The sequence below is a fragment of the Gallus gallus genome, chromosome 4 (assembly GCF_016699485.2).
Source record: "Gallus gallus isolate bGalGal1 chromosome 4, bGalGal1.mat.broiler.GRCg7b, whole genome shotgun sequence".
In the NCBI taxonomy this organism is placed as follows: domain Eukaryota; kingdom Metazoa; phylum Chordata; class Aves; order Galliformes; family Phasianidae; genus Gallus; species Gallus gallus.
The window spans coordinates 87,028,356-87,044,312 of NC_052535.1; the positions used below are offsets into that span (position 1 = coordinate 87,028,356).

A 15,957-nucleotide genomic window follows, 5' to 3' on the forward strand; every position below is an offset into this window, starting at 1 on the left:
AAATCTTTTTTGCTCATTAACCACCAGAGTCAAAGAATAGTAAAACATATTATGTAGAATCCTAGAATCTTTTGAATTGGACGGAAGGGACAGGTCATCTAGTCCAACTCCCCTGCAATGAACAGAAAGACTTACAGATCCATCAGGTTGCTCAGAGTCCCATTCAACCTGCCCTCGGGTGTCTCCAGGGATGAGGCTCCACCTCAATGAACCACCTCTCTGGGCAACCTGTGTCAGTCCCTCACCACCCTATTTTCTTTTCTTTTTTTTTTTAAATAATAATAATAATAATAATAATTTTTCCTTATATCCAATCTAATCTAACATCCCATCTGACTCCAATCATAGAATCATACAGTGGCCCAGGCTGAAAGGCACCACACCCCAAGGATGATCAAGCTCTAACCTCCATGCCACAGGCAGGGCCATCAACCTCCACATTTAATAACAGACCAGGCTGCCCAGGGCCCCATCCAGCCTGGCCTTGAACACCTTCAGGGACCTTAAAGTAGAGGTGTAGCTTTTCTAATTTTTTGACATTAAGAATGCGGGTAAGAAAAAGTATGAAAATGTTTCTGTAGAATTTTGGATCAGAAATTAGTATTTTAACTCTACAGAATTTTAATTCAGTCTTTGATGAGATTTAGGACAAACTACTTGTATACTTTGCTTCATTTTCTGATGATACATTTAGTTATCTAGCAGCATAGTTTATACATTATTTTGACAGTGTACTAGTCAGAATCAGAAAAATAATTTGAGAATATCTAACCATAAGAAGTTAGGACTGACTTTTCTGATAATGGTTGGTTTTTCACTTTGACTTCATACCAATGTCTTAAATACACTGTGCAAAATAAAACCTATTTGTTGATGAAGCTGCTTATCTGCTCCATAAGATTAAGGATGTGATGTGAGAACAGATATATTTTTCATTTTGTTCTATGAGTTTAACAAATAATAGCAATAATAATATTAACAGTATGTTCACGGCATGGAAGAAGCACTTCAGAAGTAAAGATACAAGTCAATAGCTAACATTCCTAGTTTGGTTTGATCCTTTCCTAGAAATGCGTGCAATGAAAATATGTTTATATCGTGCATTTCATTAAGTTTTTTCCATGGGTATCCAACCTTCTAGTGTGGCTGGGCTCCACTGAGAGAAGACCAATTATCTTAGGCCTCAAAAGAAATATATAATATAATTAATGTATATAAGTAATAAAACATCTTTTATTTTTTAATATAATTTTTATTTATATATATATATATGTTAAAAAAAAAGAAAAAAAGAAAAAGGATGGCAACCAAAACACAAAACCAATGGGTTGGAAACATATGTAAGCTTGTTTGTATAGTATTTGAAACTAATTTTGCTAAGCCTGGGATAACCTGTTGTTTTTTTCCCGTAGGGGTATTTTTGTCTGAGAATCTTCCTATGTGTGTGTTACTCATTTGCAATTCAGGCTGTCAAGAATTATAATTAAAGTGAAAGACATTCATGAGTTTGAACTGAAGTTACTCTTTTATTATGTTCAAATGCATCATCACATTGTACTTTATAAATGAGATTGTCTCACCACTACCCAAATGAGGAAGTGAAATAATTGTGAGATTTAAAAGATGTACTTCTGTACAAGAAACACAGTTCAAATTCTCCTATTGTGTGTTATAGCCATCGTATCCAAATTCAATTCTCCATTTTCCCATGTGTGAGAAACAAATCTGATTTTTATTTCAAGTTACACAACTGTGCTGTGCGCTAAGAAGGCCAATTGAGAATGCCACGGGGGAAAAGCATTCTTACTTAATAAAAAATAGTGAAACTTGATCGCATGCCACCTCCTTTAAAGGAAGGAAGATGGGAAAATAAGTGAATATGAAATAGCACAGACGTCTTCTCTTACATCAGTTTTTACAGGCATATGGAATATAAGAGTTGTTTCTAGGCATTGCTAATTTTTGCAGGGCTGGTGCAGTATGTACCTCAGAAAGATGGTTTCTTCATATTCCCAGCTTATAGCTCCATCATTTAATGTGGCATAGAATAGGGAAACCAGCAGGACTGAAACCACAGATGTTACAATAGCAGATAGGCTTTGGATATCTGAGTGGCTACTACTTTAAAAATAAATATAGTAAGTAATGAATTATATGTTGAGGTTCAAATCTAAAATCCCTTTCTATGATAATATGTTTTTCAAGTCTCAGTACTTAATTTTCAGTACTTTGCTTTCCTCTCATGGAATTAAGTGGTTTAACATTCTGATATCAGAAATACTTTTATCTGCAAAAAACCTTATCTAATGTGGAATTTCAGTAAATGGTTCATTTTTTCATATAGGTCTTAAGCTTCATTCATCTACTTTTCCTTACATTATACTTTTCCTCTCCATACACTCTGCCCACCACCAAGCCAACTTTACTCAGATGCTTTGAAGAAATATCAATAATACTAATACTATGAAGAAAAAAGAAAAACAGTTTTTCCAAAGTCTTCTGTGCCACTTTGCATGTGGATCTTATCTATGATTCTCCAGTTGCCCAAAGCTCAGGGTTTCTACAACTCCACACTCCAGCAACAATTATCAAGGTAAAACTATGTGAACTCAAAGATTTAAGTAAGATCCTACGGGATCTTTCACTTAGCTGAATCACAGCATCACTCACATTTCACTTAAAGGAGACCTCTGGAGATCTCTTGTACAACTTCCCACTTGAAACTAATTGATTGCCAACATTAGATTGTCTCAGCTGCTGCAGAGTCTGCCTGAGGCTTGGAAACCTCCAAAGACAGCATTTAAACAAATTCTCTGGGTTTGTGGTCTGTGTAGTCTTTACCGAGAATCAAAAGGCAATCTTTGTTATTGTTATACGTTTGGAAGAGGTATTGTCAGCTGGATTTAAAGCAACTATATAAATCTATTTGTGTCTTTTTTTTTTTTATTCTCTCCATTTTTTATCTGCAGAGGATAATTAGGAAATCTTCACTGTTTGAACTTTCAGAAAGCCTCAAGACAGTGTTTCTATAAAATACATCACATATAATGAATATATGACCACAAGGAATTTCATCAGCACTCATTTTAATTAACCAGCATAACACAGTGATGCCTTTGTCCTTTAGGGGTAGTAAAATGACTCAATGTCAGGATGATAAACTTTTTACGTTATCACATCATCAGTAGTCCCTTTCCTCGACACTGGGGGACACAGCCTTAGCACGAGTTGGAGACTCCTGTATTAGTCACAAGTAGTAGAGCTCAAAAGAATTTGTCTCAAATAAAGGATAATTATAACCTTCATATGGCTGCAATGTGCTTCATATAAGAATACATTTTAAACAGGGTACACTTACTATAGTTTTATTTCACCTTCTCATGTAACAACGAATCTACAAAAACTCAAACGTGTAGAGGTTACTTATATGTATTTGTCCCAAAAAGTACAGCTGAAATGTTTCCCTGTATTTTGCTCTTTCACTTCTTCACAGAAGATAACATGAGCTACAGTCTAACACACGATGTAAATCGAGATCCCTCATTTTTCCCATCTATCCTCAGCCTTTCTGTCCTGGAAGCAATCCTTTCACAGTGGTAACTTATAAGATTACATAAGAATTCTTGTCTGTTCTTGCATGCTCTACTTGGAGTAATAGGAGTGTGGAGATTACTGCTATGTCCAAACAGCTTTACTGTCCTGACTTTACATCAGTCCTTCCCCACCACTGAAATTCCTTGATTTCATATTCCTATTTTTCTTTTTGTTTGTCTTTTTGCTACCTCGACCCTTTCGCATCACCTATTTCATGGTTCCCAGGCTTATTTCTTTATTCTCTCTGAAGTAATTTCCTTTACCTATTGTTTCCATTCCAGGTCTGAAAACAGAACCCCTTTCCACCAATCCCTCCTGAATAAATCTTTTCCCATTGGTTTAATCTCATATAACTTTGTTTTCATCCCATGAATGTACATTTATGTGATTATATGTATACACACAAGAAGTTTCTTATGCTCCATGTTAAATAAGCTCCAAGCAAAATACTGAGAATAAAATTAATCAGTTTTGCCACTGTATGGGAAACTACTGCTGCAGGTAAATAACACTACTCATATTTTTTAACTCATTTTTGTGCCATTCTAACTTCTTGTAGATGAAAGAATGGTTAAAAGTGAAAAAACTATCAAAAAAAAAAAAGAAAAAAGAAAAAGAAAAGAAGAAAGAAGGAAAGGAGGAAAAGGAAAAAAGAAAGAAAGGGAGAAAAAAGCCTAAGATAATAATAATAATAAAAAAAAAAGTAAATTCAAATAATATTCTTAAGCAATTTAATAATTATCTATAGAGTCCCTCTCTCACTTTCCTTTACCAATTGGGGTGTATCTATTTTTCATGTATTGCTATCACTCAAACCCCAGTTGTACAGAGGTGTGAGTTGAGACATAGGACTGCATGTTCTCTGTGTGTGACTGAGCACTCACTGTCAGCAATTATTCAGGAGTAGCTGCTCTTAACCCTCAGCTGCAAGTAAATGTAATCACTAAAAGATAAAACATAAAACTTCTATTACCAACATCTATAAACCTTTAAGTACAGCTAGGAAAAGTGTAGTTTAAACTGTTGATAATATACGTATTGCTTTTCAAAATACATTTTTGGAAAAATGGCATGCCTTATCTCAGATGTTTTCTACTGACAACGTTGAGAGCCTGTCAGGGCAAGCAGCCCAGCCCCAAAACATCTAAAAGCCAGGTTAAGTCAGTTTCTGTGATTTTACCTCATGTATCTTTCTTCTGCTGCAACTCAACAGTAAAACCTATTTTGCTGCTTGATTAATAACTAGAGTAACTATTTTCTGCTCCTGAGAGGCTCAAAGAAAAGGAACCTGACAGTTTGGTCAATTTGCAACTCTCTTCAGCTTTTTTTTTTTTTTTAAATGAAACCAAACTCTTACCTGATTCAAGAACAATAAAGTGACTACCAGTCTCCAAACCAACTTTATATATATGCATATAAATATACTCTTACCAACTTCAAATGCCAAGATTCTCTATGATTGCCTACTTGTAATCAAAGACAAAATAAAAATAATAATAAAAGAAAAAATAAAACAGAAAATCTTACTGTGCACAGAAATGAAATACTACATCAGTGGATTAAGTAAATACATATCCATAGACCCTTACTCCAAATTCAATGAGAGATGAGCTTTCTCACTTTTAATAGCAGATGAAGTCAAGTTACCTACCTTTTCTATGGGTCTACAGGGTTTATTAGTAGCAATTTGAAAGCTCACTGACCATCTGCACATTAACCTGTTTTTACAGTACAGGGTACTTGAGGGAAATTCAGACTTAAATGAAATAGAAGGATGTCATTTAAGCTACTTTGTGTTCCCAGATATAGGAACCATAGGCAGAACTGACGGACAAGCTATCTGCTAGCTTATATGATGTAATTGCTGGAAACACACTGTTATTCTGTGATAAATACCAAGTCTCACTCTTTTCTTGATGAGAACGACCTATTTCCATCACCCATCAAGAGAAAACATAGAGACAATTATTTTGAAATTTTTCATCTGCTCATACTTTCATGCGTCCAACGTCCCAGATCAGGTGTTATGGGATTTGCATACTGTCACACCCTCAAACCCCAACTTGTGCCACCTCAGACAAAGGTAACAAGTCGCTCCTTTTCACCTTCCCTGCTCCCCCAAACTCCTCACTTTGTTTCACTAAGCCAGAACTCCCAGATAAAACCATAACCTTAACTGAATTGCTTTCTATCTTCAAAATCTTACAAGATTCCTTCTTTTATCATCACAGCTAAGCCTATTATGTTAAGATTAATGGGCTCTTGAAAATAATTGGAAAGTGGACCCAGCTAAAATATAAGTTTAAATTGCACTGTGGCTATTGATTCAGTATTTTTGGACTGTGTTCAAAGGTACGTGGCTGTTACCCTGTATGACACTGCATTTCTGTCTGGCTTAGTATTTTAGGACTCTTTGGATACATTTTCTCATAACATAGCTGATTATGTCTGTAGAGTTCTAAAACAAATCTGAAAAAAAAAAAAGAAAATAAAAGAAAAAAGAAAATAGAGGCATTCCTTAGATACATCTTTTAGATTCTCTTCAATATAGTCCTTCAGGAAACACCATAGCAAAGCTGCTAACATAACAAGAGATAAAAAATCCAAGCTCATAACTTAAACGTATACTAAGTAAATGAGGTGATCAGCTCCAGAGCAGCAATAAAGGCCTAAGAGGATATTTATTCTGGGGTAAGAAGTGAACATAGATCTGCTTTACTGTAACAGTCTAGCTTACATTTGTCAGATAGAAATACTAAAAAATAGAGCAGCTCTGGAGTTAGAATAAGTCAAAATCTTCATCCACATGCAAACATCGTGGTTCGAACCAACTCTATTCAACAAAAGTAATTTCTACAAAAGTCTATCTATTAGCATAAGCTAAATATATGTAAATAGTATTTACTTCACTGAGAGCAGCATATGCTCAGCACCTCAGAGAATTCATTCTAAAACAATGGTGAAACTGATTATAAAGCAAATACACATTGCATTAAATAAACAAAGGTAAAAGACAAAGAAAAAATGACCTTGATGTACTTTTCTTCTGTGTTTATATTGAATGTGGTTGTTTACTGTTAGAAGGAAATTAGAAACTGAATATTCGAGGTTAAAATTACAGAAACATGTATCAGTTTATCGACCAAGGTCAGATATTTACTATGAATAAAGATACCATCTAAAAAGATTTTTAAATCTTTTGATTAAAAAAAAAATATTAATTACTCTTTATTTCATCTAATTCCCTCCTCTCCATTTTCTTTCTTCCCTATAGTCCTTTTCCAGTTTACAAGGCTCCTCACTGAAGAAAGACATCACATAGTTTTTCCTTATTTATTATTTTATTTTGCAACACTCAACATAAAGGGCCAAATCAACAGATAGTATAAATTGGTCTTCCTCCATTGATATTAATGAGGTTAAGCCAGCGGATAGTATAAATTGCCCTTCCTCTATCGATATTAATGAGGTTAAGCTGATTTATGCTAACTCGCAATTGCCAGATCTAAGTTATCTGGGGAAAATAAGTTTGATAAGTGCATGCAAAGAATTTGAAGGGAAAGATTAAAGGAAAGAAACAGCTAAGGGAAAAGGAATGGTAGACAGAAAGGAAAAAGCAACAGTGGGTTCTTTACTGAAGTAATTTCCACTTCAGGAGTTTGACATTTGCTTACTTTTTGATCAGTTTTTCTATTTGCAGCAAAGTCAATGATGACAAAAAGAACCCCTTCATATGCTACGCTAGTTTCATATCAATCCACAGAGGAAAAAGCCAAGAGGATCAGCTGTATGTTTATTTTCAGAGATAAACCATATGGAACTACTGACTCGTGTGAAAAAAAAATAAATAAATAGAAGTTTCACCTAAAGATATATTTCACATTGTATACATTAAACATGGTATTTTTGAGTTTGTTGCAACACATTCTCTCTAACAGGTTAGACCTGTAATAGCTGTGAAGTGGTTTTCATCTGTTGTTTAGCTTTAATTGGTTTTATGTCTCTTTCCTTTTTACATAAATATTCCCATACAGAGATTTATTCGTGCATATGAACGTATTATTTTCATTTATATATATTAATATGCTTAATACTGAAAAAATTCAAGCAGAGATTATACTATGCATAATTATTCTGAATAACTCATCTTCTGTATCAATATGAATTTTACTGTCATTCTTTGTGAACACAGTAGTCAATTATAATATTTGAATAATCATCTATGAGAATTACATCAAAACAATTAAATATAATACATTCACATAAACTCCAATGGTCATAGCTTAAGAAGCTTGAATTCTGGATTTCTATTATACTTCTAGCACTGTACTGTATGCAAGTTGCCAAATAATGGTATTTCATTTTAATGCAAATAAAATACTGTTTATTTGTAATTGGCTATCCAAGAGAAAATGAAGAAGATGGAAGCAGAAGCAGCAAGTAGACAAGCAGATGTAGATGTGCACTTGGATACCAGCTATCTGGATAGCAAAGGAGCATACAGTACCCAGCAGCTTGAAGATAAACAGCTTGGAAAACACTCTCAGAGAAGCAGTGTACTGACTGTGTTACAGTAGGCAACAAGACAACAGTCTCTAAAAGGGATGCAGAGCATCAACTTTCTACATCAACTCCTGTTTAGAACAGCAGGAGAAGAAGCTGGGCAAGCTTAAACTTTTCTACATGTCAGTATTACTGAGTCTTTGTAACAGACCCAAATAATTTGCAGTTGAATCTAGTTTTGCCTTTGTCTAGTATTGAGTGTAAAAACCCAACCAAACAGAAACACAATGATGATGAAGCCTGGTAAGCAGCAGATGCTAACAATGCCAGACTGGAAATGATGAAGTCAAGCAGTTCGGCCACTTAAATTTCACAACGGATGGTGATGTTCCAATAACAAATAGATGCTAGAGATTCATGATGGCTTTTTCAGCATCCACATACACTGAATAAAGAGACTCGAAAAAGAAACACACACACCACAAAAGCCAAGCTGGTAGAAGCACTGATTTGGGTAACTGTCATAAATAGATGAATATGAAAATTCAATGGGTATGAAAAGCTGAACCCAGATGGCAGTAGGTAAGAAAAGATCAAAGCATTTACTATGCAACATAGCTGTCAGCGATGTAAGGACAGATCACTCCATTAATACTAGCAAAATGAAAGAGGATTTTCCATTGCTGTGGGAAGATCAAGGTATTACCATTAGATATGTACGTACGTCAAGAAGTGAAGACCAATTGCAGGACAGATACAGGAACACTGAAGCAGCTCCTTTTAGGCTTTCAGAATGGTGGATCCAAGAAATCTTAACAAATGTTTAAGACCTTCTCCAGTGCTTTGCAATAAATCAAATAGTTATATAATTGAGAATGTTTGTTCTGACTTTTGATATGTTCGAGGAAGGCCAGTGATTTCACTGGAGAATCTTATGGATGAAATGTAAGGCACAAGTTGTCCTAACAATCTTCGTACTTGATTGGGCTTAAACAATGAGAGGGTGCTTTTCCAAAACAGCGTCTGAAAACAATCTTTTTTTGAGTATGTCAGGATTTAAAAACACTGTCATTTTAAATCCACACTCAGTAGAGTCAAATGTATTATGTTTACATACATATGGTTGTATTTGAGTTATTTGAGATAACAAAGGCTTCTTGGGGCTAATACTAGGTTAATCAGTTAAAAGAATGAAAAAAAAAAAAAAAAAAAGGAAATTAAGAGCAACAATTGCTACTACTTAGCTCTAGAAATCTCCCAGACGTACACAGGAGAAGAAAATGAAAAAATGCAGAAAACTCATTGATTATATTGAGCTCTGCTGTACATGCCTGTCTTTATTTCTAAAAAAAAACTTGTGAGTAAAATGCTTGTGGTGTTTGTTAAAAATAACTGTAATAACTGAATGATAATTAGTATATAGTCATCAGGCTAGGCAACTCTATTTAAAAACAGCACGTGCATCAAAAATTGAAATATTTTGCTGGCCTTCCAAGAGTTTTTGCTGAACCTAGTGTGCATTGGAACCTGAGTGAATGAAATCCCATTAGTCATCACCATCTTAACAATATGCAGTTCATACAGAGCTGGCTTCTGCACAGAGGAAGGAAATTACCAGTACTAACAAAGGAAAGAAGATTTATAATGAACAAATATACAAAAGCTCCAAATAATTATAATATTCACAGCTTGGCAATTACTTTCTAGGCTATGAAATTACTTTTCTTTAGGAAGAATGAAGATTTTACAAGGTTACTATAAACAAAGGGTAATTGGAAAAATCAAATTGCTCTACGCAAGTTATTGTAAGGTCTGGAATAATGGTGATAAAATTTTTAAAAAGACTACTTATGAATCACTTTTTTTTTTTTGTGCTATACATTACTGTCATTAAAAAAAAAAGCTCCTTTTTTAAGCACTGCAATGAGAAACATAAATGGCTAAATACAAACACCAGCTTACCCCTGATACAATAAGTTCTCCTCCCAGGTTCTGAACTTCTGCCTTGACTTTGCTGCAGATGTTGAGCTGGTGGCAGTAGAGGGCAATGCGCTGTAGGTAGGCTAGCAGGTCCTGTTTGCAGGCTGAGTCAGGGCACTGCAGACAAAATAAATACTTGATTAGATTTAGCTAAATTCACATGGTTGTTATGGAGAGGCAATCAGAGGAGAGATGTGCAACATGTATGACATTATGTGGCTCCATTTCACTTTGTCCTTCCTTGAAATACTTGCTGAAACATGAAAACTAAACTCTACCTTTCATGTAAGTCAAAGCTTATCAGTAGTAACTTGAAGATGCACTGTAATTTTTTTTTTTTTTTTGCAAAAGGAAAAAAACCTCTCAGTCAGATACTAATGAAACACAATGGAAATAACAAAATTGTCATGTTCTGGAAGAGATCTCTTTGGGATATCGGTTTGTACAGAATGGAGGAATCTGTTGAGTAGCCAAAGTAACTCCAAGTATCAGGGTGCCTGCTAGGTGTCCAGGTTAAGATGCCACAGGGACTATTTCCAACTGATGACATCCATTCCTGACTGTCCTGCCAGCTTCCCTGGTATTTATGCAGACTTTCAGGGGACACAGCTCTGCATCAGACTTTGTAGAAGCCCTTCTGACACATTAAGGACTTAATTGATGAGGTTGCCTTGCTCGGGTATTGACAGACTTGGCAAAATTACTGTTAATGTCTAAATACCTTAGTCTGTGCCAGAAGGAAATAATTTACTAAAATGTGAGATATTACACAGTGTCTCAGAAGATGCCATCTGTCTTGCAGCCCTTCTTAAGAATATAATGACATAAGTTCATCCCTCTGCATGTCTAAGGGATAGCCTTTTATACTGAAAAGAAGGCTATCTACAGTCCTGTACCATTTTGAACTTGTGTCGATTATGTGTTAATACAAATTACATTAGGTCAAATGTAATTTGACTTAGAGAAGGTTTCACTACACATATAACTAGAAAAGGTTCAAATGTAATTTGTTTATAGTCTTTGGGACTCTTAATAGAAACTGCATCATCTCCCACAATAACAACACCATAAAAAATAACTATCTAGCAATTAATATTTTTAGTCTTGCCTCATGAGAACAGACCTCAGTAATTCATTCTGATGAAAGAGAGCTAAAATTGTCCTTTGTTTCCAGCATGTCTCCAGCAAATATTCATCGTGGCTACCCAAAAAAGTTCTACTGACAATGATCTGTGAATGTGTTGTGTGGGGACCAAAGATTTCCAAATACATTTTTTCAGCATCTTAAAATGTTTATATTCCTTTTTTTTTTTCATAGGTAGGGTGAAATATTCACAAAAATTAATAGAATTAAGCACATATGGGTCAATATCATCACAGGATTTGACTAGAGAGAACTGTCCTGTCCCCAGCAGTCAGCAGGGAAGGAGTTTGTGGTGAAATAGTTGCATATACTATCATATATAGCTCTGAAAGCAGTCACTTAGTTTTTCTTCTCCCTTTGAAACTAACAGTAAACAAAGCTGGAGGTTCATTGTGGCTGTTCGGTTGAATCTGTTCTGTATTTACAACACTGCTATAATGCCTCTCTTCCTCAGGCAGTTGCCACATTTTTCAGGCATGAATCCCTAAGAGAACTCTTCTCCCTACTGGTGGCTATTTAATACAGAAATATTTACCCTACTCTTGAAGTCCATGAACTGAAAGAAATGAACTTTAAAAAGCAATACCTCTAGAGAGCTGACAAGGCTTTAAATGCAAGTACTTTGGAACAAAAAAAAAAAGTAAAACCTCTCTCACTGGAACAGTAATTAAAAGTGCAACTGTCCACAAAAATGTTTAGATCGTGAATGTCTTTGAAGTTATGTAAGTCATGTAAGTTATATAAAACATCATTAAAGCGTGAATATTAAAACAAACATTTAATTCCCACAATGATTTCACTGCTTATTATTTAAGTGTGAATGTTACAGTCTCCTGAAACTGAAAATGTAACTCAGAACAATGGACAGGATGATTTTTTTTTTTTTTAACATCACGTTTCTCGAAAATATTCCATGTCTTCAGATAATGTAGGTTAGAGATTTCATCAGCTAGCAGATGGATTTCTCACTCTTATGCTAAAATGAATAGTTGCTACATATGAAGGATGGGAATGGGTTTAGTGCAGGAAAAACGGTTGTTGACGATGAAGAAAATCTCAAAACCAAGCTTTCAGAAGTTATGGGCTAATAGGCAGATTCGGGTTTCTAGCCACTTTGGATCATATTCCATGAGTAGTAAGTATTGCATGCTATTGCATGCCTCCATGAAGAAAGAAAAATAAATATTTATTTTGAAGAGAAAGACTCGAGACAAGGAAGTTATAGTTCTCACTACCAGCTAGGTTTCTCCTGGTAGCAGTGAAAAGGAAGAAACCATGGGGAAAATGACAAAAAATGTCAATAAATATATAATGAAAAAACTCTTTGAAGAAAGAACTGTAAAACATTTTACCAATAATGACAGAAGATTCAACTCCTTCAAAATCCATATAAGAAGTATTTATAGAAGAATTTCTACAATAAGCATCTGAAGTGAGGCAACCACTATTGTAATTAAGTGGTACTTTAAGGTTTTCACATGAATTTTTAAAATGATATAATCATTGATATTGTTACTGATATACTTTTGTCTTGACCACTACATGCGCATTGGGTTAGAAAGATGGTCAGAGGGCTGGAGCATTGCTCCTATGAAGACAGGTTGAGGGAGCTGAACTTGTTCAGCTTGGAGAGGAGAGACCAACTTTTTACAAAATACAATGGTGATAGGACACTAAGCTAAAAGAAAAGAGACTTATATTTGATATCAGGAGGCAATTTTTTACTCAGATGATGGTGAGGCACTGGGACAGGCTGCCCAGAGAAGTTGTGGATGCCCAGTCCCTGGAGGCATTCAAGGCCAGGCTGGATGAGAGCAGCGTGATCTGGCTGGGGGCAACCCTGCCCACAGCAGGGGATTTGGAACGAGATGATCTTTAAGGTCCCTTCCAATTCAGGATTTGGTTGCCAAAGGCTTGTTTGCTCAATGTGTACCAGCAAACTGGACATTTAAATTGGCATTAGGTGAATATACAAGACAAAAGACAAAGGAAATTGGATGAATTGAGCAAATTAAAGTATAAATAAATAAATAAATAAATAAATCTCAACTTTCTATTTATTAATTCTCCTACACCCTCTCATGTTTCCTAAAGGGTATTTCAGGGGATTGTTGGGGGAAAGATAATCACATAATCATTTGTGAGGGGGAAAAAAAATAAATCATGTATTTAAAATAAGGTATCTTGAACCAAGAACTTGGATTTGAAATCTGGCTCTCGACTTCTTATTTGATTCTTATTTCTCTTGTTCTTCAGATGGACATATAGTCCAGTCTGAAGGAAAAGGGCTGAAGTTCATCTTTACAGTTGTGAAATGAACTTAGTAATAGGACTGTGGACACAGATGTTACAGACTAGAGTAGGGAACTGTAAGATGCAGAGCACAATATCCCAGTGCAAAGGAGAAGACATGCAATGTCAAGAGAAACTGCTGAAAGAGGGAGCTGAAAGAATATAAGGAGTCATACACATTCATTGAGGGTAACAGAGCATCCAATTGCTTTCATGTCAGGAAACATATTAATCTAGTTGTAATAGAGTCTCCCAGTTCAGAAAGTGAAGCTATGGAATAATTCAAGAGTTTCTGAGGTTTTAGAATTCATTTACTACTTTCCTATATTGCAGGAAAAAACAAAAAATAAACAAACAAAAAAAACCCAACTGCTAAACAAGAAAAACAAAACAAAACAAAACAAAACTGTAAGTTGATTGCTATAGAAGATTTTTCTTTTTTTTTTTCTGCACACCTGCACAACGCAACCCATTGATAGAAATTGTGTTGGATCTCTGATTATTTTTGCTATTACCTGATCAGCTACTGCCCGTGCAAGTTTGTCCATCCTTGATCCTGCCTCTGCAATCTTCTTGGCTGCATTAATGACATCAGATGTATTCTTCAGTGGGCCTTTACCTCTGTGAAATACAAAGACATGATGAACAATATAGATAAATTACGAAAGGAAACAGTTTTAATGACCTTGTTTAGTACTTGATTTTAAAACAGTAACAGGGATGACTTCTTAATTTATTACAAATTCTCCCTTTAATTACTTTGCATAGTAGAGATTGATTAAAATGTTGGTCTGCTATATTTCCTCTCTCTTACGAATTGACTCTCTAGCAATTTAGTTCCATGGTGCCTTAAGCACAAGCTACACTTAACAGTATATGCAGTCTCAAGTGCTTATTAAACCGATCTTCATTCTGCAATACACAACTATGAAAAACTATGTTATTCCCATGCCAACCGTTTATATTAAGCCTATCAATTCTAGAGCAAAGATGCCATGTTTTAGAAGACTTTTCTTTTAGATATATCATAAAACAAAGATTCTCAAAGTATAATTATGTTACATTTAAAACATGTATAATTTGCTTTAAGACTGATCCTGTTCTTTTAAGATGATGCACCGAAGTCTGATTTTAATCATTATAGTTATGAATTGTACAGGGGGAAAAAAAAAATCATTGCAGACTTTTATGAGTTTGTTTCAGACCCCAAACTTTTTGTCCTGTTTATAATTTGCTATACATTTGCTACTGTTCCTAATAATGCCTCCACTAGAAGCAAGCTGATTTTCCTCATTTATTTACTTATTTTTGATCCTATGTGGAGAAATGCAGCTTCAGACAAGACTGATGGAAAATTATGATCTACAAGTAACCCATTTCTACTGAGCTTAAACTGAAGCAGAACTCCTTCGTAGTGACCTCGTATGCTTTTACATCCATTCCATCAGCAGATCTGACTATCTCAAATTCCACACACTTGAATTTTTTCTCCTGTTTTAACACTGCAGTGGTTACAGCCAAACAAAACATGTGAAAGGCTTTGTTCTGTTGTAATGGAATATATTAAACAAATTTTTATTAAATCTGATGTAGATAGGGGCGCACTTTGATTATTATTTTTTTTAATTTACTTTAAATGTGACAGTGGTTTTATTTCTCATATTAGTTCTGTTCTTTTGATGGTAGAAAATGCAATTACGAAACTTTCAGTTTGATGCTTAATGCATCAAAGACTGACCAGGAGGTTGCAGAAAGCATTCATATTCTGGGATGTTGCTTTAGAATGCTATTTCTTCATTATGTGAAATCATCACAATGCTTGGGCAGTTTTTCACTCTGTTTTTTGAAGAGAAGGAACAGAGAGCCAAAGAGAAAAATAATACAAAGGTAACTAAGACTTCCCAGATATATCACCCTTCATAGGAGGCTCTGCACTGTCATTTGTATACAGGAGTTGTGAGTCTGCTGCCAAAAGAATAGTTGTGAAAGCACAAGTTGAGAGAACACTGAGCAAGGTGGGAGAACAATTGTTCGGAAAGAAATACAGTAGTCATCTATTAAAATGTAGATAAACTTTCTACATACATATTTTAAATGCATAAAAATGTTTGCTAATAGCTATACCAATTACCTATCTATGCAAATTAATTAACATACATATGTATTTAAGGTATGTGCAAACACTGTATTATCAATGCAGAGACTGTTTTCCATGAAATAGGTCGACTGCTTCAGACACAAGGCTGTAGATTGAATAAATAGATGTTTTACTTCAATCCTCAAAAAAACTCAAAGATTCTTGTCTAGCTTTATCTAATCATATTTAGATAAATATCATTTATACTCTTGGACTCCCATTAAGAGTAAACATTAAAAGAGCTGTAACTTAATATGGTGATCTATAATTCAAAGAATCTTATAAAAAAGTTCTCCCTGGTGTCATT

At 34.8% G+C, this 15,957-nt stretch overlaps 1 protein-coding gene across 5 annotated transcripts in view; it reads right to left on the bottom strand.

Moving 5' to 3' along the window:
* Positions 1 to 15,957, bottom strand: part of CTNNA2 (catenin alpha 2) — a 454,729-nt gene that overhangs the window by 15,556 nt on the left and 423,216 nt on the right. For all 5 annotated transcript variants that reach the window (NM_205136.2, NM_001396955.1, XM_040698739.2 and 2 more), the window contains exons 16-17: positions 14,029 to 14,134; positions 10,060 to 10,194 (exon numbers count right to left, since the gene is read on the bottom strand). In NM_205136.2, the coding sequence (NP_990467.2) occupies positions 10,060 to 10,194; positions 14,029 to 14,134 (241 nt within the window). The remainder of the gene's footprint in view (positions 1 to 10,059; positions 10,195 to 14,028; positions 14,135 to 15,957) is intronic.